The sequence below is a fragment of the Rhinolophus hipposideros genome (genome assembly GCF_964194185.1).
Source record: "Rhinolophus hipposideros genome assembly, chromosome: 12".
In the NCBI taxonomy this organism is placed as follows: Eukaryota; Metazoa; Chordata; class Mammalia; order Chiroptera; family Rhinolophidae; genus Rhinolophus; species Rhinolophus hipposideros.
In genome coordinates this window covers 2329929-2356528 of record NC_138058.1, presented here as the reverse complement: position 1 = coordinate 2356528, position 26600 = coordinate 2329929, and the positions used below count along the sequence as shown (strand labels likewise).

The following is a 26600-nucleotide window of genomic DNA, read 5'->3' as shown; positions in this document are numbered from 1 at the left end:
AAGAAATGATAGACCAGGCAATGGGGAACTGTCTCTGTGTGTGTTTAAGGAAAGCTTGGAAGGCACTGTAGACACAGGAAAAAAGAACGACTGAAAGCAATTAGCCATTTCCTTAGCGGCAGCGCTGACACTGCGGCAGGGCAGCGCCATGCGGGTGTCCTAAGCACGACCTCCTTCTAGAAGCAAAAAGAGATTAAAACAGTATCTCTGAGACACAGAGGAAACAACAGTGTGCGGAAAGAAAGGGGCCAGAAGGGAAGGGACACAATAAGAAAGACTGATATGAACAGCTACTTTCTACAAAATAAGATTTAAGTGTCTTCCTTTGGAATTCCAAGAGAATTGTCTTTGCACAGGGTTTACTGAAAAAATGGAACCAGCCCGGAACGGCGCGGTGTCACAGTGGCTAGTGCGCCCCGCCCAGCACGTCACCACACATGCTCGCGAGAGCCCCACTTATGTCCCAGAGTTCAAGCCCACACATTTCACATGTCTTTGTGGGAAACAGGTGTCTGAATGGTAATATACCGACACTGGACAACACACACCGTGTCTACAGAACAAGACATGGGGCTGAATTAAAAACAATCCGTAGCACGCCTCAGTCATTTAGGCCGCAGTCCATGTGGGGTGTCAGTTTCAGGCTGTTAACAAGTGGCCTCTGGATACATTTCAATAACTGAAACGTCCCAGGGCAGCCGTGGGGCCGAGGGACAAGTCCCTGCTCGGATCCAGGAGCAGGCACATCGCCACACGCCCTCAGAGTTGGTGCCGGTGTCGCTCCCTCTGATGAGCGAAAGTTAAACATTTCTTGAACTTGGACCCAAACTGCCCAAGAGGGTGCAGACGCGCCCCACAGGGGCCGAGAACCATGCTCACAGTCATGCGGGACAGCTGTGAGGCACAGCAACAGCTCGCTTTCCACACGATGGCTTACGGCTCGTGCTCACGACCCCTGGGGCCACCTCACAGTGGGTCCTGCTGAGTGGCCATGACTTCCATTCAGCCATAAAGCAGATGGGAAACAGGAAGGGAGCGGGCAAGTCACCCGGGCAGGACCCGTCAGGGTCTCTGGGCTTGGGAGCGGGGGGGCGGGCAGGCAGGGGTAGGGGAGAAAACCTCATACCCTCCGTGGGTAACAGGCGTTGAACTCGTCCCCGATCCGCCGAAGCTCCTGTGCAATCCAGATCTCCGGGCGCAGGTCCGCGGGGAGGGCCTGGGGCTGCCGCAGGGAGGCTGCACCAGAACAGACAGACACAGTCACCGCCATTCCAGGGACCGCTCGGCCACCGGCAGCAAGCCCCCCACAAGCCCAGGCCTGCAGTCCGCATCTCTGAGGTGGCAGAAGCTGCTGCCCCCTGGGCCTTCAGCCAGGGGTGCTGGGCCATTTCCCTTCCCCATGCTGGACACTCGGAGCCGCAGAATTCAAAGGCATCCTGGCCGAGTCATCACAGGCACACCCACACCCCAAGGATACACTGGCCTGTCACTCGAACGCACAACACAGAAAGTGAGGTTGTCGGTGGAGTAACTGATCCTACAAGGTCAAATTCCCAGGGAAATTCCAGTATCACAGAGGACCATGGGATGAACTACTCGTCCCGTTCAAAGCAAAACAGGCAAAAACCCTGCAAAATGAGCACAGCCGACCTGAGTGACTTCGTTTCTATGCAGGTGGGAGCAGTGACACAGGGTCCTCAGAAGTGCACACAGGACCCAATTCAAGCGAGACTGCACGTGGTCTCAATACTAACGCAGCCAACGAGGACGGGTTCAAGGCTGCACCCTGTCCAGACAAGCAAAGGCACTGGCATTAAGGTGTCTCCAATGTTCACACCCATTCAGTAGAAGCCATGAAAGCCGCATGGCAGCCAGAAATGAGGGGGAACAAAAACGAGTCATCGAAGCCCCCACCACGCGTAGGAAGAGGCTGTGCACTCAGCGAGCAGCACAGACACGTGCGTGGCCCAGGAAGCGCTGAGGCTCGTGGGCTGCAAGAGCCCTCCCGCATGACACGGCCACTGACTGTTCAGCCAGGCACGCTGAGCTCGTGACTCAGCTCCCGCCTCCCACTCTGGCCACCGCGGAGTATTGAAACACCTACGATAGTTGGGTCTCGCAACATAGGAATGTCGCTTTCTGTTTTGTATTTCTGTTGAAAGGGTTTTGGTTTTTTTTGTATTGTATTTATTGTTATAAATAAAATGATGTCAAGTCATAGCTTCTATCAAAGCACTTGAAAGGGAACTCTTGGAAGAGTTTTTATCAAAGTCTTCTCAGAACTCCCGCCCCATCTTCTCTGCCCTCAGCCACCGCCCAAGGGAATTCCACCACGGCCCCCGCAATATAGCACCCCAGAGGGGCAAGGCAACCTGTGTGGGGTGAGCACGGGGACGTGTGAACTAGGACGACACATGGACCCTTTCCAGAAGTGTCTGCAGTCTGACTGAGCTAGAGGCACACAGGCTGGTGTGGGGATACTTTAGGATAAGCCAGGCATGTGACCTGAACACACATCTGACCATAAAAAAATCGCTTTGACCGAACCAAAGCGATTTGTCACGCAAACATTTGTAGCATTACTCTGTAAAAGTCTATTCAATTTCCATTTTAAGTGCCTAAGCTGACAGGACATAAAAGTGCAGGGCAGCTGTGATGGCAGGTGGCAATGTGCTGCCCGGGTCCCTCTGCCCAGGTTCGCAGCCCTGAGGAGCAACCGCATCATAGGTTGCTATGTCATAGGCACGAGTCGCCACGCTCCTTTTACACCCTCAGCCTGAGATCAGGCGCTGTCCTGACTCCAGAAGCTTTTCAAGGGAACTCAACTCATCCAAAGGAAGGACAGCATCTTCTCTCAGAAGGCCCAGACGCACCACAGTCTGCAGACTGCGTCCCATGTGGTACCTCGCAACCCTGCTGAGGGCCTCGCAGGGACGCACCTGCCCCCATGTGCAGGTGACCAGGCCAGCCAGCAGATGCCCCTCGGCCGCTCAGAGCCACCCCCACCACCTCTCCAGAGGAACTTGCTTTCAAGCTTAGACTGACTCAAAAACAAAGAAAATGCCAGCGATCCAAAGAAAACTGGGAAATACAAAGGTGTCAGGCTGGCGGGAACCGCTGCCTGGCACCTGGTGCTGCATGAGTGAAGCGCCCCCGGCTGGCCCGGTGATGACAGGCACCCGTGTGCAGGCATCGCTGCGGGTGCCCGGGCACAGCCCAGGGACCACCCCTGGCCCACGGAGTGTGCACTCCTGTGAATGAAAGGCTACATTTTAACTAAATGTTGGGTTTCTCCTGGACAAGGATATTTATAAGTACAACTGACTTGTAAAGAAACAAAACTGATCCCCTGGGTCCCTTCCCCAGAGGCAGTGGAAACCTCGCGGATCTCATCAACACCCCAACATGGCCGCGTGGGTCGTAGGGATTCTGACTCACGCTGGGTCTGGCAACCAGTGCACCATCAAGGGAGCCAGTCCAGGCGGAAGTCAGCTTGTCAAGACTAGCATCCAGGGAACACGTCATTCTCGCCAAATCATGGAAGCTTGGTGGCCAGATCCAACCGACCCTCTTAGAGATAAGGGCCCAGCTGTTTGGGGGAAGGAGGTGAAGGAGATAAAGCAGACGTGTCTTCTACAGGAAAGAAAAGTTCAGAGGGCTAAATAAGCTCCATTACCATAAATAAACACACAGAAACACATCCCCGAAGTGAAGCAGAGTGACACGAAGGGGACTGACCTGTCCGAGTTACTCTAACAGCACCCATCACCGCTTGGCTTTTTAAAGAACTGGGTTTATGTTTTGGAGAGGCAAATACTGTTGTTGTTCCTTGAATCTGTAAACCTAGAATTAACCACCAACAGTCACCCTACAATAAAACCTAGTGAGTATGGACACAGAATATGGTTATAAAATAAGAGTGTAACACAAAAATTCTGTTTTGAGTATTTTAAACGACCTCCTATTCCTGTATTTTAAAAGGGTCGTCTCAATCTCAGTTAATGAATGCAGGGCATTTTTCAATATAAAGTTGAAAGACTATTTAGAAAGCGACAAAAGACCTTGTGTTTTTGAGGGTGGGGGGAGGTTTTCCTTAACTTCACCACTAGTTTAATCTAGTGACTGTCCTATGGGGCTCACATCACTTGAGAACACACCGCAAAAGAAGCACGCTAGAGAGTAGACTGTCAGCCCCCCGGTGGTGCTGGTCAGACCAGCACTGAGCTTGCTCACGTCTGTCCCACCACCAGGGACCGTGACGGAGTGTACTTCCGGACGTGTGCCCAGCACCAGTGGGGTCCACCTCCCCCCAAACCCTATCTATAGTCCACCTGTCAAAAGAGAACTTCTGTTTCCATTTCTAGCCTGTAGGAAAGCCAGGCATCCAGCATAATCACTTTCCTTATTTATCTGCAAGGTGCCCAGTGATCAAAAGTGCTGATCAATAAAACAAGTCTTTATTTGAAACAAACGCTCTTATTTCTATGTAAGAAGACCAAATTTTTAACTTCTAAGGCAATTTTAGGTGGCCATAAAATCTTCTTCAGAGGAAAAGTTCGGATAAATGTCTTTACCCACAGAAAATGCAGTTTCCGCATTGAAGAAAGCGTTTTATTCCGTCAACCTGGCACCGCTAACAAACAAAAAGGTACGATGAAATATGAACTGATCTTAATGTAAAGCCACCCAGGGGCTGTCACCTGAAGTCTCACAAGGCTTGCTCCGTGGGGTGCTGTGAAAAGCCACCTCGTGGGGCGTGCCACGTCACCCCTCGGCCTCGCGTGAGGAACGGGACCAGGTCACCTCACTGCTGACGGGCGGCAGGGTTCCTACCGCATCCCTGCTCGAGTGTCAAGTGCGGAACCAGAAACCAAATTAAGATTCACGGAAAGACTCCAGATGCTCAGTAATCTACAAATGCTGGGCTAGACTCCAGATTCGGTTTTAGAGGAATCAACGGGGATCAAGCTCCAAATCAACACGACTCAGAACTGAGACAGGCTTTCTGTCCCCACAGAGACACGGACCATAGGGCTGGGACAGACAGAAGGCACTTGGGGCGAGGAAGTGCGCTCACAGCCGGTACTGAGGGGCTGCCCACCTTCCCCCCTGCGCAGAGTCGGGTTTGCCCAAAGCTGTGGAGGACTCTAGGGACCAGCTCTGCAGGCGCGGAGAGAAGCCAGCGCTAAGCCAATTTACAGGAGCTACTCTAAAAACATTTGGAGGAAACGCTACCTCTGCAGTTCCCGTAGAGAGGCACCAATCCTGAGGTGTCTGTTCCACCCAACAGCCTACGTACTTAGGTGACGAAAACCTTGAGAAACATCTATCTATTCAGAGCTATAGACAGCTTACAAATGACCAGCCAGCCCGCTTCCATGGCCCTTGGGAAACCCTCCTAAAGGGCTGGGCCGTGTTGCCACCCCCATCCCAGGAAGTTTTGCTGCAGACAAGCCCAGAGCAGCCAGGTTTCCGACATCGGTGAGCAAGGACCCCGTTTCACACACACACCTTCCTCCCTTTGGGTCTAATTCTCACTGTCCTTTTATTTTTGGATAAATCCTCTATCAAGTCCACCAAGCCAATAGATGACTAGAAGTGAATAAAGTGACGGCAGTTACCACGGGTGCCCACGTCTTCCCCGGCACATGGTGTCAGGTCGAGGCAGTCCATGAGCTCAGACCGCGCATGACAGCTGCGAGGATGGAACCGCACAATAAGGCTCTGACACAACGCCACAGTCTCTACACCTAACTGTTGTGACAGGCTCACCCATTGTTCTTACGTGGCCAGGAGTTAGAAAGTGAAAACACGAGGCTCTGACCAATTTCCAGGCTGACCACTGGGAAAATGCCAGCAAACCAAAGCCCAAGTGTAGGACGGAAGCCTGGAACTGAGCATGTGGGTGTCCCCCCTCCCACTGCCACCTGTCTCCTGCAAGAATCCAGAGGCATCACCACCAAGGTGCTCACCTGCTACTCAGCAGAAGAAGACCTAGGTATCTACTTCGTGCACGGCCCCCACACACGTGACATACGTGCTAGAAGCCAGTGACGTGCCAGGAGCAAACCCAGACCCCGAGGACATACCCGGCTAAGTCCCGGTCACAGTAAGAGACCAGCGCCTCACCTGCCCCACCCCACCCCCGCAGGAGCCTCTGCGCCCCGCCACGTGGTGGCTCGGCCTGGGTGCCCACTTCCCGGGACGGGCACACTTCTTCCTGAAGCACCCAAGTCCTTGCCAAAGGGTATCGGATGCCACGGAGTTCTTCCCCACAAGGGAAGGAATCGTTCCCTTCTGACCCCTGGGGCTGCAAAGGCAGCCTAGAATCTCTCTCAACCGTTATTCCTCTTTGCAGTCAACGAAGCGGCCACTGCAAACCTGCTCCTTCCATGTGCCCTTCACGAAGAGCCGTGGGAAGACCCCTCAGCACGCTGGTCCCCTAGGCGCGCTCCAGAAGCGTGCTGCTCCAGACGGCGCGTCAGGGACACAGGACACAACTCTGTCCTCCCCACTGACCGGTCCCACTGGGTTCCCAGGACAGCCGCCTTTCTACTCCTATAATCTCCGATTCCTGTCACAGGCCTACACAGGCCCTGACCACTGTCCCACCTTATTTTAAAAAACAAACAAAAATAACCGCCGTCAAATGAAGACCAACCCTGAACTTGCTTTAACACACAAACCCCACCCCCTTCTACTGACAGTGCAGGCAAAGTCCTATCCCGACAACTCACTCACTTCACACTTACTCCAGCAAAACTGTAAAAACAAATGCTTTGTAGCAATCTCGTAAAGATGGAGCTCCACACGTTAACTCATCTAAGTCCATTCCTTGGAAATGAAGTGTTAAAACATCGGAAGCTAGAAGCTTTTGGTAACTGTACACTGCTCAAAGCCAAAAAAGCAGGTCTTGGGGAGGAAACGAGAATTTTTTGTTTTTTATTAAATTTATTGGGGTGACAATTGTTAGTAAATTTACATAGATTTCAGGTGTACAATTCTGTATTACATCATCTATAAATCCCATTGTGTGTTCACCACCCAGAGTCAGTTCTCCTTCCATCACCATGTATTTGATCCCCCTTACCCTCATCTCCCTCCCCCCACCCCCTTACTCTCTGGTAACCACTAAACTATTGTCTGTGTCTATGAGTTTTTCTTTCGGAAATGAGAATTTAAAACTACAAATGTCAAAATTCCTGACTACAGAGCAAGTGTGGCTTCCGCTACAAAATGTAGCAGTAGGAAAACAGGTGACAAAAAGCTCTCCTAGATTCACACTAAGGTCTTCTCATATGTGAACACACTTCGTCTCAGTGACAGTGAAGACCAAGGTATAGGGTACACACAGAACCCTCAAAAACTACGCCACGAACAGGTTTTAAATTACGTCTACGTCTACCCAATCTATTTGTGCAGAACGTGAGGCACTCGTGTGTGAGGACATGCGTGGTCAACACCTTTTAGTAACACACTGGCAGGATGAGATGTAGCGAAATCTTCCCTCTTAAACACTTACAACTGGACAAACCCACTGCCTCTTTTTACCCCAAATTGAAGAAAAGAGAAACTTTACACCTCAATTCCAGGCAGAATCACAAACACATAATCACTTTTCTATTTGGACACTTAATGGTTTAAATGTTTGTCCCAAAGGCATATGTCAGGCCCATCTAGCTGTCTGGCCTGGGGCAGGGGAGGGGGAGGAACAGACGGAAGACCTGGCAGACCGCAGACCTTAGGCGCCTGCGAGTGCCATAGCCCCCACTCTTTCCGTGTGGGGGACGGGGCAACGTCACATACACGACATTTTGCGGTCTGCAGACTGGGCCTAGGATCCTCCCTGAGAGCTGCCACCCTGAGCGGAGGTGAGACGGCGGCCTGGCTGTGAGCACGGGCTGGTCAGTGGTGTTAGGACCTGGGCCCCAGGCACCCTCCTGGTCGACCTTGCAGGGAACCACCCAGGTGTTGTTCTGTGGCGGCTTCCTGTTTCCCCCTTCTTATGACTGTGTTCCCTGGGTTTCCTTTGGTCCCCACTTTCAGCATAACTATGCTCCATCAGGACGCACAAGCTTTGCAAGTATTCTAGGAGCCAGATAGCTCCACGGGGACAAGGGGCTGCTGGCCCAGCTCGCACGGGGCCAAGAGGACCAAGGAGCCCACTATGCAAACAGATGAGATGGGCTGTTTCCCTACAGTGCTCTGACCATGACGGTATCAGGTCAGGACACTGGGCCCCAGACGGGTGGAGGGACTTGCCCCCAGACTCTAACCGGTCACTGGAAGGACCAAGAGTGGACAGGGTGACCTGCTGGAACTTTCCAAGCCCACAATCGCACCAAGGTACCAGGGGAGGGGCTGGAGAGAAGGCAGAGCCGGCCTACTGTGTGCACCAGGCTTTCCTCACAGAGAAGACCCCGCTCCGTGAGCCCATGCCAAAAGCCAGTGCAGGGACGGGCTGTGGGCACTCGGCTGCCTTAGATGTCACCCCAATTCTCATTAAACTTACAAAGGTCTGTGCTCCTGCCATGGACCAAACCAGTCTCCCAAGCTGGTGAGCTACTGTGACGAGCTTAGAAATACAGGGGCTCAGGGCCAGTAAAACTGACATCTCCATTCAAATGCAGCCCCACGGAGCACATCCCATCGTGCAGTGTAAACCCAGATCTGCGCTTTGTGTGAAGAAACTTGTCAAGGGATGAGAAACAGACAGATAAACAAAAGAAACCTCTTGGTCTTTTCTCCAGCACTCTTCTCCCACAAACAAATAACTCAGTCAGCAAACAGGACGTCAAGCGTGGCTCACACGATACCCCTTCACACACACATTCATGACGGAGAAACAGGCCTTCACTTAAGCAAGCTTCTTTCACAAAGTCTCAAACTATTCATCCAATCTACACATTGCTTATGTTCAGGTGTTTCAGGAACTGGAATGGGCAGCACGCCCAGAAATGTGACATATTTTCTGGGGGGGAGGTCCCAGAGTGACTCAGATTGTCCACAATGTAGTGGAATCTGTCAGCGTTAACACACACCCCCTCAGACTGAAATGGTGGATTCCGTTTTTTTGTTTTTAAATTTCAGCTTCCAAACCATTTTCACTCCTGAGGAAGGGCTACAAAGCCTGAGCCAAAGCACTGTGGTTTGTGCAGAGAGAACAAGGGCCCGTCAAGTCCCACTGCAACACCAGCTGTGGGCCATTTGCACCAGGTTGTTTCCTCACCCTGACAATGGTACAAAGCCCCCACTCTCAGGTTTGCAGCTACATCCTGTGCAGTCTACTGGCCTGTGCCCACAGTGACAGACGTCGGAGGAAGGGGACACGCTGACCAGCAGCCCTCACCCTCAGCCCGGTGCTCAGGGCTGGCTCCCATCACTGCCAAGCCACGACTGCTCATGAGCCACGCATGTGGTCCAGGGCAGAGAGGGAAATGCAGAGTGAACCTGGTTTTCCCACGGGAAACAGAAGACGCCAACTCATCCTAAGCAAATACTTCAAGCCACAAAGGCCCCGCCACTTACAAACGGGGGGTTAGCTTGCCCACAGGTAATGGCGTCAGTACTGACAGGGGACACCCTCCAGTCACGTGATGAAAAGTTCCCAGGAAAAATGGGCGATCCGCTCACCCAGAAGTAAAAACCATAATTTAAGTTACCGATGGCCAGAGTGTAACTCCCTCGGGGAAAAGCTGTTTTTAAATTCTTGATTCTATTCAGGCAAAGACTGTTTCTAATGTAAAATCCACAGCGACAATCTGCCTCAATTATGGAGGCAGCTGCATTTCTTCTGATGGCAGGAAAAAGCAGTTCAGCTTGTGTCTTAAGTATCCAGACCTCTTCTTCAAATACGAGTTTTGAACTGGAGTCAAGTTGCTGCCAGAACAAGTGGGCCGAGGTGCCCCGCCGGGGCCCCCCAAGGTTCCCACTGGAACACCCCACAAAGGCCCTGCCATGACACCCCACAGCACCCCAACAGGGGCTGAATGCAGACAGGCGGGTGGGGTGAAAATTTCCAGGCGCCTCCACAGCCTGAAATTTCCCACTGAAGCCAAGGTTCTGCTCAGGGTCACTGGCAGGTTAGGGGTGACTGGGACCTCCTCTCCCCACCATGCCAGTTTCTAGAAAAGACTTTTTCTTTCTTTTTGCTTTTTGTTTTGGGACCTGAAGGTTAGAATAAAGGTAGCATTTCCAGACAAATTCCCTTCCCCATGGACCTCCCGTACTCCTGGCATGACAGCTCCTTCCAGTGGGAAGCAGGAGAGAACAATCCATCAGTGTCACCCGGACTGACCCACCATGGCTGGGACAGGTCAAGAGCAAGGAGAAATGAGTGACTGAGTTCCTACCAGACCCTTTCCATCCATCAGCTCATGCGAAAGCTCCCCGTGCCCCTCGGAGGTGGGCACTTGTGCCCTTCACTTGGTGCAGGAGGACATGGGAGCTCAGACACTAGCATATCTGCCCAGGTGGCTCGCCAGGCTGCAGGGACGGCCGGGATCCCATCCAGACTCTGCTCTGGACCAGCCACAGCCCCGGTGCTGAATCCACCTGGGACCCCTGTGAATGAAGGCACTTCTGTAAAATGTCCACTTTGCTAAAATAAAAACAGACCCCCAAAGAGGAGACTAAGGGCTAATGTCCATCTGGAATACTAGTGATGGGCCCCAAAGCTGGACCTCACCAGGGTGAAATCTCTACCAACATAAAGGCTGTGGCCGTTAATACTGAGTCACACAAATGAGACACAGGTACCATATTGACCCCGCTGGGCATGTCATAAGGGATCAATGCAAAAATTTAAAAAGCAAAAATTAAAGTAGGCAGTTTTCATTAATTTGTTCTATTATAAATGCTAGTTATGACAATTTTGCAAATACAAAAAGGCACACAGAAAAAAATCACCTGTAACTCGAAGGCCAAAAGATCCACTATTCACGCTGTCATGTATTTTCCGTCTAATCTTTTTGTTCGGCTCATGAACTTACTGAACACCAAGCAGTTACAGACTAGATGTCTATGCCCCTAGGAGTCATCCGCTAAACTCCTGGGAGGACAGGCGGAGGTGGGACCTTTGGGGTGATCAGGTCATGAGGATGGGGCCCCCATGAAGGGGTTGGCGACGTGGTAAGACGTGATCGGAGAGCCAGCCTGCTCTTTCCATCCTGTGAGGACACAGTGAGAAGGAGGCGGCCGTCACCAGAACCTGACATGGTGGCACTCTGACCTCAGACTCCAGCTTCCAGATGTGTGGGGCAGACGCTGTCTAAGCCTCCAGTTATGGTAATTCTGTTATAGCATAAATGGACTAAGACCTTAGGTCCCAACAACTTTGAAACCTTTTAAATGTAACATTATAACAGGAGCATTTCCCCCGTCACTATTCTCTTTAACAGCATTAAGAAGATGGCACCAGTCTGTCAAAGCAGGAGTAGTAATTTAGAGGTTTTCCCAGACCAGGAGAGCTGCCAATAGTTGTTTGGCTGGTACAGTCCCTGCTGGGATGACACAGATGCCACCATTTTCTGCAGAAGGGCCATCAGGCCTGTGCTCTGTGCCCGCAGAGCAGGTCTGAGGGCAGTGGGGCACGATGCCTACAGCCCAGGACCCGGTATGTGAGGTCTTAAAAAACACACACTGGGTTTGTGCCGTCAGGAGCCCCCCATAGAAGGGATGTAAGCTTTGGCCACGTGTCCCAGCCTAAGTCTCACCAGGGAGGAAGCAAAATGACCAGAGGACAGAAACCAGAGGAGGAAAGGGCTGGACATTTTGTCACATGAGGATTATGCCAAGAAACTGAGGGTGACCCACCAAAGAATGGAGACATCCAAGTTCTGGTGGGGGGTGGCCAGCGGCGACAGGGAGACGGGGTGGTCCTCGGGGAGTATTGGCAAACACAGGCACCATGACACACACCAGGGTATGAGGAGACTCTAGTCCCAGGTGACAGCGCCAAGCCTGAGGCTTTAAAGGTGGGCAGGGAGCAGGGCGGCAGGGAGCAAGGTGGCAGGGAGCAGGGAGCAGGGCGGCAGGGAGCAGGGCGGCAGGGAGCAGGGCGGCAGGCTAGCAATCACCTGCATTTGCACGTCCGCAAGTCTAACCCCGCACGTCCCTACGCAGAAAACTACAGACCCAGGGGTGTGCAGGCCAATCACACAGCACGGGACCTACTGTTCGCTTTAGTAAGATGTCCCGCACACATGCGCGCTAGCGTGAGCTACCCAGACGTTTTCTGGGGCTACTTTTGTGAGTAGCACAGCACACGCCCCGGGGGCCATACACAGGGTTACACACAGCTCACCGCGGTAGGTGCTGCGGTCAGCAGCTGCAAAGGGCGCCCAGATGATGGCTGTAGCTCTTCCCAATGTTAGGGGCACGTCATTCCTAATACAGAGTAAAAACAGGGTGAAAGAGATGAAGCCTAAAATTCTGGGCAGTACTCTGCAGCCAGAGTCACTGCCAGTCAAAAAAGCCCCGTTACAAGAAAACGGACATTTCTCATCGCACTCAACCCCCCTTACTGCTAAAGCCCCCCCCTCACTACTAAAACCCTGGCCCAAACACAAGAAACAAGAAACAATGACAGGGCAATGAGGACAGTGGGCTGCTGGGGACCCAGGGCTGGGCCCCCGGTGTCCTCATCACCGGCCACATGACCGGGACAGGGCTGTGGGGGCCTCGAATGAGAGCCCCAATGGGCGGCCCAGGGGTAGCCTGCTCTTCCAGCAGAAGGACCAGGGGAAGGTGTCCTTTTTGGGCAGACACGCCTGACTCCAGAATCCCATACCTGCGGCTCCAGCGTGGTGAGTGGGCAGCTGACCTTCCAGCGGCCCCCAGCTCAGGTCCTGGGACTCCGACCCCACGGCCAGGTCACCAGCAGGCTAAGCAGGGTGCTGGTTTCCCAGCCCTGCCAGAAAAGTGCTGTGGGTTGCTGCTCTCCATCCCCAGCCAAGGGCGCAATGATACCCCGATTCCCCTTCCAGGGTTGCAGGAGTGGGTCCCCCGACCCCAGCACCACCCTAAGCCTGTACCCCGACCAGCATTAAGGAGAATGGCGAAGCCCAGCCCAGCATCCGTGAAGGGAATAGAGTGCTGGGAGGGGGGCTGACTGGTGTAAACAGGGAGCAGAGGGGAGTCGAGTGTGCACCCCAGCTGGACGATGAAGCCATGTGGGTCGGTGCCTGCCTTTTGCTGGGAAGCACCAGCAAGGCCTGGGGCCACGGGGTGGGGGCGGTCGGAACCTGCACCTCACCTGGCAGAAGCAGGCACAAGTTTTAGAATTGAAAAGTACAATTAAAAGAAGGAAACCTCACCGGATATGCTAAGAGTGGGCGTGACAGGACAGAGGAGTGGGCGTGTCCTGAAGGCAGACTGATAGGATTTACTCCCTCTGAAGAGACGGAAAATACAATGAAAATGAGCAGAATCCTGGGGCCTGAAAGATTTTTAAAAAGTCTCCAAAGAGAAAGGAAGGGACTGAAAAGTGTTCAAAGACACAAAGGCTGAAAACTTCCCAAATTCGGCACAAAACATAAACCTACAGATTCAAGAAGCTGAGCGAACCTTGAAAAGGATAAGCCCAAAGAAATCCAACACGAGACATATATCATAATTAAACTTCTGGAAACTAAAAGACAAAGAAAAAAATTGAAAGCAGCTGGAATGAAATGACATTATTTATAGGGGAGCAACTGGTAAAACAGCATATTCTTATCTGAAACCCTGAAGGTTAGAGGAAGTGGCATGTTTCTCAAGCACTGAAAAAACAAACAAACAAACAAACAGCCAATGATGAACTCTATATCCAGTGAAAATATCCTCTGGAACAAAGGAGAAATGAAGACATTCTCACAAATGAGAACTAAGAGGGTTGCTGCCAGCAAGCCTGTCACTAAAAAAATGACCAAAGAAAGTTCTCCAAGCAGAAATGGTGACAGAAGGCTTAGGACTCCAGAAAGGAAAGAATACTGGAATAGAGAAAAAAGGGACTAAACAGATACAACAAACTGGCCTACTTCTCATGAGTTTAACTTACATTTGATGGTTGAAGCAAAACAATGTACCACCAGCTGACATGGTGGCTCAATGTATTTGGGGAAAATATTTAAGGCAATTGTATTTGAGAAGTGGGGCAGGTAAGAAGAGGTCCTGGTGGAAAGTGAGGTGACTACACTGAGAGGAAGTCATAAAATGCTGGCATCGTTCACTCTGGTGGACTACAGTAAGTGACATCTGGATATTGTAACACCCGGAACGACCACCGAAAAAGCTATAAAGAGCAGTATGTTAAAAACACTATACATAAAGATGGTATCCTAAAAAATGTTCAAACAAAAATGAAAGCACAAACACATCATCAATTACTTAAATGTAAATGGTCTAAATACACCATTTAAAAGACACATTTGGCGGAGTAAATAGAGTGTCATCGGATGGTAGATACACTGCTATAAAAACCTACTTCAAATACAGGTTGGAAGTGAGAGGGTGCAAAAAGACACACCCACGGAAACACTAACACACTAATTGTGTCCTACAGAAAACAAGAGTGCCTATATTACTATCAGATAAAATGGACTTCACAGCAACGATAAAAGGATCAATCCAACAGGAAGACAGAACAATTCTAAGCACCAAACAACAGTGTCTCGAAAAACATGAAGCACAATCTGACAGATTTCACGGGGAAAACAGACCAATGCACCATCACAGTTGGGGATTTCAACTCCACACTGTCAGCAACCAACAGACCTGCCAGAACAAGTCAGCAAGGAAGGGCTGGGCTGGATGCAGGAGGAGTGAAAACTGGTGGAAGAAATATCAATAAACGACACCCAATTCACTGGCAGAAAGTTGCAAGGATCTGAAGTAACTTCTGATGAAAGGGGAAAAAGAAAGGGCCCAAGCAGGGCTGCATGTGAACATCAAGAGGACAAGAATGATGATTAGAGAAGAAACACACAACTTTATCAGGCAAAAAAGATACTGCACTTGTTAAAGATTTTACTGGTTCTGTCACCGATTCCATGAGATGCAGCCAAGAAGTCACGAGGAGGCTGAGACTGGGAAGGGCAGCAATGGAAGAACTAGGAAAGGTCACCAAGAGCACAGGTGTGTCATTAGGACCAAGGCCAAGACCAGCCACCCCCTCGTGTTCCCAATTCCTACGCACGAAATTTCGTGAAAGGTGGACAGTGCAGAGGCTGAGAGGAATAAAATGATTCATTTGAAATTCGTGCTGGGGGAGAGCTCTGCGGACCCCCTGGACCTCCAGAAAGACGCACCAGTGGGTCAGAGCAAACAAACTAAGCCACCACTGGAGGAACACCACTGGAGGCAAAGGGACAAGATGAAGCTGTCCTACTTCGGACACATCGTGACAAGGCCGGGTTCTCCAGGAAGACAAGAATGCTGGGAAAATAGGAGGCAGAGGGGAGACGAAGGCCAAACGTGAGATGGACTGACTCCATAAAAGCCAGAGACTGAGTCTCCAGGAGCTGAGTGGGGCTGTTGGGGACAGGACACTGTGGACGTCACTCATTAGTGGGGTCATCAGGAGGCACAGCCGACTCAATGGCACATCAGACACACACACAATGCGTGAAAAGAACTATCCTCTGACCAAGCAGGATTTATTCGAAGCACGTGAGGTAATAACACTGAAAAATCAATCAATGTAACACAGCTTAATCAATATTTCACGTTAACTCACATGACTATATCAGCTCACGTCGAATAAACATTTTGTAAAATCCAACACCCCTTCCATCCATGATAACAACTCTCAGCAATGTAGAAATAAAGAGAAACCACATCTTTTTAAAGAGCATCTACAAAATACCTACAGCTGACGTGCTTAGTAATGGTTCAAGACAGAAAGCTTTTCCCCCAAGAATGGCAAGGACATCTGCCTTCACCAATCTCACTCAACACAGCACTAGAAGTTCCAGACAGTGCAATAGGGCAAGAAAAAAAAAGAAAATGCACACCGATCAGAAAGGAAGAAATAAAATCGTCCCTGTTTGCAGACTACATGACTGTCTGGATTGGACTCCCAAGGAATTTACAAAAAACTTGAGAATTAATGAGTTCAGCAAGGATGCAGGATACAAGACCAACAGGCAGGAATGAGCTGCATTTCTATGTACTAAAGATGAACACATGGAACTGGAAATTAGACATACAATCCTACTGACAATTGCTCCAAAGTAAATGAGATCTAGCAAAAAACAGGTATAATATCTGTGTGCTGAAAGTCACCAAACGTAAAGATGTAAACACTCGAAGAGACCTAGCTGTTTATGGAATGGAGGACACACCAGTGAAGCTGCATCTTCCCCTCCAAGTTGGCCTATAGGTTTAATACTATTCTTATAAAAATCCCGAGAGTTTTTTTTTTTTTGAAGGCACAGACAAGCTTATTCTAAAATTCCTGTGAAAAGGCACCGGGCGCGGCTAAAACAACTTTGAAAAAAACAAAAAGCCTAAGATCTGGAATCACTGCATCCCTATCACAGCCTGGCATACAACCAGTCATGTTGGCGGTGTGGTGTTGGCAGAGGGGCACACACCTAGTTCAGGGGGACACAAAACAGAACCGGAAATAGACCCAAACATGCCCACTGATTTTTGACCAAAGTACCAAAAGCAGTTACCTGGAAAGAGGGACACCTTTTCAACAGATGGTACTGGAAAGACTAAACACTGATCTGAACCTCAGCCCTTACGCACGAATTCACAGTGTGAATCACAGATCTAAGGTCACACGCAAATCGGTACAACTTTTAGAAGGAAAAACGAGGCGAAAGTGTCTGGGACCTACGGCTTGATGGAGAGTACCTAGACACTAAGCATGTGGTCCAGGAAAGGAAAAACGCACAAACTGGCCTTCATCCAAAGTGGAAACTTCTGCTCTATGAAGAGGATTCAGACAAGCTACAGACGGGGGATGTGACAAAGGCCTCGACTCCAGAGGACACGAAAGCTCTCAAAATTTAAGAGTGCAAAATCCAAACAACCAAATCAAATGATGAGCAACAGGCATGAATGGCCATTTCACCGAGGGGGGGTACAGATTCAAACAAACGCATGAAAAATAGTCATTGTTAGCCATGGGGAAGTGCAAATTAAAACTACAATAGGCGCCACTCCCGTGTGTCAGAATGGCTACCATAAACACTGGTGGTGACACCCAGTGCTGGTTGTGGAGAAGCTGATGTTGCACACTGCTGGGAATATGAATGGGACAGCCACGTTGGCAAACACCTCAGCAGTTTATTAAAGAACGCGTCACCCTATGACCCAACAATCACAATTCTGGGTATCTGTCCCAAAGAAGCGACAATGCATACTCACACAACAGGCCTATTCACGCATCAGCTCAGTGCCCTGGTGAATCCAAGGTGGCCGGTCACCGATGGGGGGCCTCACGAGGGAAGTAAGTCTGCTCTCGGCCTCGACTGACTGGCAGCTGCCCGAAGACAGAACAGGAGCCAACAGATGACACGCAGCGAGGGCCGGCAAACCCTCCCCGAGGGCCAGCTGTACAGGTCTCTGCCAGAGCCCGCAAGCAATCCAGATGTCCTTCGATGGGTCAACTGTGACACCGTGGTGCAGCCGCGTGCAGTGGTACTCAGCAATAAGCACCGTGCAACTCCTGGCACACACACGCCACGGGTGGGTCACCAAAAATCATGCTGAGTGAACACAGCCAATCCCAAAAGGTCACACATGGTCCGATGCTACTTGTCCAGTGAGCATGAAATGACAAGTGTGACAGTACAACCAGAGATGGCTGTCAGGGGTCATGGTGGTGGCTGTTAAGAGGCAGCGTGAGACATGCTTGGGACAGGGCTCTTCTGTTTGACTGTGTGGTGGTGACACAGACCTGTGCACGTGGCAAACAGCACAGAAGGAAACACACACACGTGTGTGCACACGAAGTGAGTGTGGAACTGGTGAATTCTGAAGAAGGGAGCTGAACACTATCAACACCGTTTGCTGGTTGTGACATTACACTGCTCGGCACGGTGCTGTCACGGTGGGAAACTGGGGACAAGGTACACAGCACCTGTCCACTGTTCTTACAAATGCACGTGAGTGCATACTCAGCTTGATATAGTGTTTGGTGAAAACATATAAAATTAAAACAGTCTAGACAGCTCTCGGTCACCGAAGTTTGTTTGGAACCAGTGAAATGTCCTTTTTCTTGTCACCCACTATCCTCACTCAGGACCTACAAGGTGACTGGTCTGCCCTGGTGTCCACACTAGTGACAGCCAGGGTCCTCACCAACGACACCAGGGTGGCCTCGAGGCGCCCGAGGCAGCACACCACCCACCTTCCACCTTTCCAAGGCCGCGTGTGCCCAGAGATTAAAGAGGTGAGACACACTTGAGGCTCACACGTGCCTGGAGAATGCAGCCCCTACAAAGCTCGCGGTGTTTGCTGCTCGGACGTTCACTCTCCAAGTCAACCACAGCCACCAAAGGACTAAGTTCCACGGAAATGGTGGGTTTTGAGGAGGAAGAATCAGGTCTGGCTGCTAAACAACGCCAGCAACAAACCTCATTTGACATTTTTCTAGTAGCCACACTTTAAAAAGTAGAAATAAACAGGTACAATGAACACCAAAAACGTATGTGATTTAACGGACGACACATACATGCAAAGATAACCCACACAATGACCCCCAGGGAAACGCCTGTGAAAACCAGGAAGATGCAGCGCAGCCCCTCAGGCGGCTGCTGCCAAAAAGAAAACACACACAGTGCTGGCGCGGACGTGGGAAAAGGGGAACCCCGTGCAGCTGGTGGGAATGCGCGGGGTTGCGGCTCTGCGCTGAACAGAACGGAGGAGCCTTAGAAAACTAAAAGGACAACCACGACAGGATCCAGCACTCCTACTCCCGAGTTATGCACCCAAAAGAAACGAAGCAGGATCTCACAGACATCTGTACCCCCACCTTCGTAGACAGTGGCATTATGCATGATGGCCACGAGATGGACGCAACCCAAGTGTCCAACAGCAGACGAATGACTAAAGAAGTGGTCCATACACAGTGGGATATTATTCAGCCTTAGAAAAGGACATTCTGACACCTGGATGGTCCTCGATAGCATCGTGCTCAGTGAAATAAGCCGGGCACAAAGGACAAATACTACAGGGTTCCATTTCTCTGAGGTCCACAGAACAGTCAAAATCTCAGACACAGATTAACTGCCAGGACCTGGGAGGAGCGGCTACCGGGAGCTGGTGCCTGACAGGGTGTAGTTTGGGTTTTAGGAGATGAGAAAGTTTGGAAATCGGCTGCACGATGACATGAGTGCACTTCACACCACTGAAACGTGCACTTAGAAATGGTTAAGATGGTCAATTTTATGTTACAAGTTTTTCTTCACCATAATAAAAAAAATATATATCTTTATTTTACCCAATATATTGAAACTACCCCAACATATGATCAGTACGAAAATGACCAGCGGGACACTGACACTCTTCTTCCTGGACTAAGGCTTCGATTCCCATATGAACTGACACTGACAGCACATTTATGTTAATGAGTCCCACCTGAAGGCTCAATGACACCTGTGACTTCCCTACAAAGCCTGTGCTCAGCTAGACCTGACCGGTCACCCCTACGTGACAAGTTATAGCTAGATCCAAATAACAAACTAGTAGGGGAGGGCTACCAGACATTTTTCTGGCTACCAGACATTTTTGGAAATGTGTCCTCAGGCAGCTCTCTGGAAGTCTCTGGAAGGGCTAATGGGCAGAGCTCCCAGCATCAGGTCCTCACGGGGATTTGCAGGACGTCCCCTCAGAGGGCTGACAACCTAAGGACCAGCTCCAAGGGGAGCAACGCAGGAGACAAGGAGGGACACGGAGAACACTATTAACCCCCACCTGGGAATTCCCATGTGCCAGGGACAAGTACAAAGTTCAAGTCACTTACCGAAATGACACATGGGAGTAAACAACGAGCACGCACCCATCCTGACCTTCCTCAACCCCTACTCGTAATGGCATCGACTGCACCTTCAAATGAGACTTTGCACAGCGTTTCATGCAGTTTCTTTAAAAACACACCCAACGTAAGCACCTCACCAGAAAAGGCACTCAGCCAACCAAGTCCCATGTGATCTCGATGACAATCACCAGGTCTTCACTGAGAGAGCATTCGTCCACTCCATCCTCCCAGGTGCAAGGGCGCTGAAGCCTAGTCACATGGACAGATGACCATGTCTCACTGACACACACAACATCCCTGAGCACATCGGCACAGAAGTCGGGGGTGTGGAGGAAAAGAGAAGGCATGCTAGTGGGACACCTAGCTGCTGTGACTCCCACACAGGGCGACTTTTCTCAGCAGGACGAAGATGCCAGACGATACTGACATACGCTGTTCTCTACCACGAGTCGCCGGGCAGGATGTTTGTGGACAAAGGTGCTCCTGGGTTAAGGGGAACCCCTTCCAAACCTCACGTCTGCACCCCATTGCTGGGAAACCATCACAAAGACTGCTTTGTGAAAAGCGAATTCTGCAATAAATTATCAAAAGCTTCATTGACGATCTTAATGGATGTGGTTGAGTAAGGAACACTGAACACGGCCAAAAAGAGAACAGAACCAAATCTGCCAAGTCAGCACATTTCAAGGGCCTTCAGGCACCGAGCTATTGTCACGTCAACCAGGGAGAACGGGATGGACCACAAAGTCTGCAAACTTCCTCTCTTCTCCACGCCCACATCTGACTATCCTGTCCCCACCAGCCTGCCTGGGGCCCCCACCCCAGCATAGCCCCTCCCCACCAATCTCCCAAGAACTAATCCTGAAACTTAACTTGATGCGTTAACTCCAGACATGCTCCTCACACAACTTATCATTTAATCCAACATGCTCAGTTATCACACCCACCCACTGAAACATACTTAATGCGATAAAAATCACACCTCGGGACCCATCACTGTACTTTGCAGGCACAACTATAACTGTGCCTAATAATTTACATTGTGATTTCTAAAGCTCTTCATCTGTTGTCTCAAGTAACGGTGCTTACACCTTAAAATTAGCTGGTTACAGAGTATGTCACCTGCCCTTCCATTAGAAAACACGCTAACTCACGCACTGCTCTACTCACAGGGCAGGAGGGGCCATTTCTATGCGGTAAGCCACCACCTACAGAGAGTGGCTCGTTGGCCAGCAGTGAAAAACACACTTCCGAAGGCCCCTTAGACATCTGGTTTACACATACCGTTAACACTGAGCCCTGCCCGCGCACTTAGGGAGCAAGACCAGTGTGGGTTCACACACTTGGTGGCATTTCCATGGGCAGAGGAACGTGTCCTTTTAAGGCACCAGGGACTTCCAAGGCTGAACTGAGTCCAGGAGCAGCGCCAACAGCAACAACTAAGATCATCCTACTGATAACACCTCCAGCTCCTTTCCCTAAGGAGGGGTCCCAGGAAAGCGCAGCTGCAGCTCGGTGTCCTGGGGGATTGGTTCCAGGACCTCCAGGGACACCCAAATCCGCGGTGCTCAAGTCTCTTCTATAAAATGGTGTGGAACCTGTACAGCACACAGGGGACAGCAGGGCGTGCCTGCGTGTCACCTCATGTGCATGGACCCCGCTCAGGGCTCGGCACGTGGCAAGTCCAAGCTTTGCTTTTTGGGGACTTGATGTTTTACCCCCAAGTATTTTTGATGCACAGGTGGTTGACCCCTCGGGGGCGAAAGCTATGAAGACGGAGGGCCGACTGCATCTCTCAGCATTTACTAGGAGACGCGCAGCCAACACATGCTGCTGTTGCTGTTTTCGTCATGTGTTCCTACCACGTCCCAGGGGTGCCCAGCCTCTGACAAGTGACCGACCCTCTGAGGTTCTCTCTCTGTGTGACACAGGGACAGACCTGCACGGCTGTCACCTCACTGAAGGTTATGGAGACAGAGCCCTACAGAATTTGCAAATGCAAGATTTGTCATTGTGTTCCGGCAGTTAGGTGTCTCCTCGGTGACTTTGTGTCACCTACATTTTAATAGAATCGATACTGGATTTCTTAATCGATAATGCTGCTTGTCCACTTGCTGTTATCTTGTTCACACAGGAGGTGCTAGTCTGGACCAGTGGTGAATGAGAACCTGGTGGGTCCTTTCCAATTAGGTGAGAACGGCGACTTGACCCACATGCTTACCCCTTTACTGCCCACACTCAGTCACATGCCGCAAGGTCAAGCGTCTAATGAAGACAGCAGATGTTTTTATCTGGCTTGCACAGTGTATTCAAAGTTCTAAGTCAGTTGCCAATGTTTAAACATCAGGACTTTTGGCACCAGAATCTGCATTTTTGGATTATCTTGCAATATAAGAAAACCTAGCACTGAGCCCACATACCCTCAGGACCACCCCGGGGGCCGCCCTAACTCCGGCAAATGCTCTGCAGTTTACCCCAATCCCACCAGGTCAGCCCCCTCACTGACTGCACTGCCAGGCTTTTCTGAGCACTGACTTTTGCCACTTCTGATTCATTCAGACCCCAAAACTGCCTTTAATCCCTGAAATAAAAACCTACAATCTGATCTCATTAGGACTGCCCAAACTCTCTAACAAAATAAACCCAAAGAAGAATCTGAATAGAAAACAAACCATGTTCATGGTTCTCTGCCGGCACTGCCTGTATGAAAGAGTTCATTTTTTTTAAATGTCATTTTTTTTTAATTGATTAACTTGTCTCATCTCCACGCTTTTGGTTATGTTATCTGCTGTAACTGACCGATGCCCTTCCAGGTGGAATGTCATCAATAAGTAAGAACACGCCATGTCATACACTTACAAGACAACAGGGTTCCAGCTTTGCAGCCCAATAACCTGATGCTTGGACCTCACCTCATCGTGTCCACAAAACGTGATAATTTTTTAAAAATGGGGGTTTGCTGTTTTATTGGACACAATCTCCATTCCTATCCAAACATGGACGATAGCAGGAGAACGATTCTAAAGGGTCTATAAATGCTACATGCAGCCTTTCAGCAGATATTTAAACAACCACACGTCCACAGTCCCTTACCCAGAGGGGCTTACCCATTGCACTGAGATAATGGTTGAAGGCCTGGCAAGGAGGACTCGGCGTTTGTGTTGATTTGTCACAACTCATGGGTGCTGGGCTCCTGTCTGTGTCAAAAGAGAAATACCCACTGGAGGAGCGGGACAGCAGGGAGGATCTTCTCACAAAGATGAAGAGCGGGGATCTGGTGGCAAAAGGCCCGGGGCTGGCAGGCGGGGCCAGCGGGCCCTGAGGGCTGCCGTGGGGGCAGCGGTCCCCTTCACCTTCAGGATTACCTTGCCGCTCTATCTGTACAGAGGTGGGAGCCCCAGGCCTGAGCTGAGGAGGTCTCTCAGCAGGCTGCAATTGTCCACCTTCTCTGTCACACTCAGAACTTGCATCGGAAGGTTGCTTTGCCATTTGGTCTTTTTTTCTGCAAGTAAAATAAAACTAAGATTACCTTAGGCAAAATAATAATCACGAGTAACTCAATCAGTGACCTTTCACCTACTCGTTAAAAAGTAATACCAAACACTTTAACTTCGTTAAGGTAACTTCATCACATCGTATACGTCTGACAATCCTCTGAGAATAAAAATACACTGAAAATAACAAAAGTATCGTTTTCTGTGTTGGGGGTGGGAGGGCTAAACTTCTGGCCACCCAACAAAACAGCGAGAACGCCAACGACTCGTGGGACTGCTGCGGGGACACACACGGTTTAGGGCAGGCAGCGCGTCCGAGTCAACCCCGGGGCTCCGCTCCGAGCGGCTGGACTCGGCCACAAGCCCGGCGGGCGGGTTCCCGGGGCCCGAAGCCGCGCTGGGGCTCAGGAGCGCGCACGGAGGCCGCGACTGCAGGCGGCTGGCCGCGTTCCCCGCTCCGGCCCCATTGTTCTGCCGAAAGTGCTGAGGGCAGCAAGTCTGGGGAGGTTTGGCAAGGGCCGTCCGTCGTAGTAAGTGCGTCACAATAGAGTTTGTAACTCCGCGCCCGCCCGGCCCGCTCCCGCCCGCGGTCCCCCCGGCGGGGGCAGCGCGGCGCACCCCGCGGCCAAACTTCCCCAGGTCCACGGTCATCTGCACACCTCCAAATGCGGCCCGAGACCGGCCCGCGGGCCCTGTAAGTCCACGGCAACCGCGCGCGACAGGCGACCCCGGGCGCGCGTCGCCTTCACCCCGTAGACCCTCCCTCTGCAGGCCGAAACTCACGTCCGCCCCTTCACTTCCGAGCGTCGCGCCCGGGCCCGCGCCCCGCGGCGTCCGGCCCGCGCCTTTCGCCGAACCGGAGCCCCCAGACCGTCACCGCGAAGGCGGCTCGCAAGACAAAGCCCGGGACCCGCGCTCAGAGCCCGCGGGGCGGCGCAGAGCCCGCAGCTGGCCGCGCGCCCGCCGCCGCGCTCCGCCGGGCCGCCCAGGGCTCCGCGCGCCGGGAACATCCTCCCTCGGCCGCTCCTCCCCTCGCGCTCTGCGCCGGCCGCCGCCGGCTCCGCCGCCTCCCAGCGCCTCTGGCGCCGGTGCCTTCGCTCCCGATTGGCCCGTGCGCGCTCGCTCCCCACCCCAGCCAATCGCCGACCACGGAGGGGGCGGCGCCTACCGGCCAGGCCGCCAGAGGCGACGCGATTGTTGACAAACTCGCCTCCGAGCGCCGCGCGGCCAGTGGCAGCGGCGGCGTCCGGGCCTCCGGGCCCCGGCTGCTCAGCCACCCCGCCCGCTCCTCGGCCCATCCCGACTCCCGCGCGCGCCTCGGCGGCTCCCGCCGCCGGGAGGAGCCGGCCAGCTGGAAACAAAGCAGGAGCCGCAGGCCGACTTCAGACCCCCGTCCTGGTCGCCTGCCGCCGCCCCCTGCCCAGGCCCTCCGCAGAAAGCGCACCAGAGGCCTCCCTCCCCAGCTGCAGCACCCATCCTTCCCAACTTCCTCCCTCTTCCTTCCCGTGTGCCGCGGCCACGCACCAAAGCCGAGCGGCCCCGGGCGCGCATATTCGCGCGCATCGTGACCACGGCAGACAACCAGCACATCCCCACCCCCAAGCCCGTCGTCCCAGCGCCAACCCCGAGGCATCGCACCGCCGTCCGCCCCGGTCATCAGCAAACGGTCGGGCTGCGCTCGGGCACGCCCAGGTCGCCAAAACCGCCGGGCCCCACGAACGAAGCAGGTCCACGCTCGTCCACCGCTCGGCCCCGGCGGTAGAGGAGGCCTTGCGTCCCTCGCTGTCCGTGACTCGTGCGCCCGGCATCGTCGCAGGGCGCCCACGGACGGGACAGGGCCCCGGGACACGTCCGAGAGGTTGGACGCAGCGGCTGCCTGGACCCCTCGGCCTGCGTGTGCACAAGGTAAAGCCGACTCTCGTCTGCGAATCCCCAGCAATTCCGCAAATCCTCCGCACTCAGCCCGCACACCCGAGACCAGCTCGTACTGCGCGGCCGGGCGCGCGGCTCACAAGGAGAGTGGCCTCAGCTCCCGGGCCGACGCCGAGAGCGCGCGCTGCCTTTGCAGCGGCCCGAGACGCCGCACCACCCCACGCGCCTCATCCCGGCCCGCGCCGCACTTCCACTAAGCGCTTACGGCCTCTGGGAGCACGACTCCTCCCCTAGTGGAACTGCCTGGGGCGGGCGAGACCCGACCCGCTCCGATCGCCGCCTGCCGCCGGTCGACAAGCGGGACGGGGACGAGTGTCTAGCCCAGCACGTGCGCGGGGAGCGGGCAGGAGGTGCAGCGCGTGGCTCCAGCGCGTCTTCCACCCGTCCCGGATCCGGAGAGATTTTACCTTGCGTTTCTCAGTCCGAGAGTCAGAGTCAGACATTGGGGGAGCGCGGTCCAGGGGAAGGCGCCAAGGCGGTGGCGGCAAAAGCGGGGCGAACCGAGCAGCCCGAGGCGATGCTGACCGCAGTGGGCAGGACTCGCCCGGCTGCTGCGGGGACGCGGCGGCGTCGGCGACACGGGCCGGACCGATCGGAAGAGCTCGAGACCTGGAGACGGCGCGGAACGAAGTGAAACCTGCGCGACCCTGCAGCCCAGCTCCAGCCCGCGGCCCCGCGCCCGCGCCCAATCACCGTGGGCCCCGCCCCCGCCAAGGCCCGCCCCGCGCTGGCCAACCCCGCCCCTTCGTGCCGCGGCCCCGGCGCGTGCGGGCCGCAGCAGGTAAAGGCGGGGCTGCCTGCAGGGTTCCCGCTGCGCGCGCCGCCCGCCCTGCCCCGCCCGGCGTGTTTACCGAGCGAGTGCCCTAGGCTGCCGGCAGCCGGGTGCGCGCCCATCCCCCACCCCGATAGGCAACCTCGCCGCTCCCCCAGCCGGCGGCGGCGCCCGCCGCGGCAAGCGCGTGGAACAGAGGGGGCGCTCCGGGCACACTGAGCGTGCCGGGCCGCTGCCGCCCGCGGAGCCTCCGGAGGCGCCGCTGAGCTCTGGACCGGCTGCGGGAGTTTGTCAGCCGCCCTGGGGCAGACGCCAGGACCGTCGGTCCCCAAGAACGCGCGGTTAAAAAGTGTAGCAGGGGGCGTCCGCGCAGTCCCCCTCCGAGAGTCCGGGCTCCCGGCCGGCCCCAGGTGCAGGCCGCTCGCCGTCC

General features: G+C 53.0%; 1 protein-coding gene across 5 annotated transcripts in view; it reads right to left on the bottom strand.

The window, feature by feature from the left end:
- BCL2L11 (BCL2 like 11) overlaps window positions 1–26024 on the bottom strand; it is a 39090-nt gene extending 13066 nt beyond the window's left edge. The window contains exons 1-4 of one of the 5 annotated variants that reach the window (XM_081068729.1): window positions 24250–24503; window positions 23338–23474; window positions 23080–23169; window positions 1127–1236 (exon numbers count right to left, since the gene is read on the bottom strand). In XM_081068729.1, coding sequence (XP_080924855.1) covers window positions 1127–1236; window positions 23080–23169; window positions 23338–23474; window positions 24250–24476 — 564 coding nt within the window. In that variant the 5' untranslated portion in view covers window positions 24477–24503. Of the gene's footprint in view, window positions 1–1126; window positions 1237–16405; window positions 17474–23079; window positions 23475–24249; window positions 24504–25805 lie in introns of those variants that run through there. The other 4 variants (XM_081068731.1, XM_081068732.1, XM_081068730.1 and 1 more) reach the window with 4 other exon arrangements.
- Between the last annotated feature and the right edge of the window lie 576 nt (window positions 26025–26600).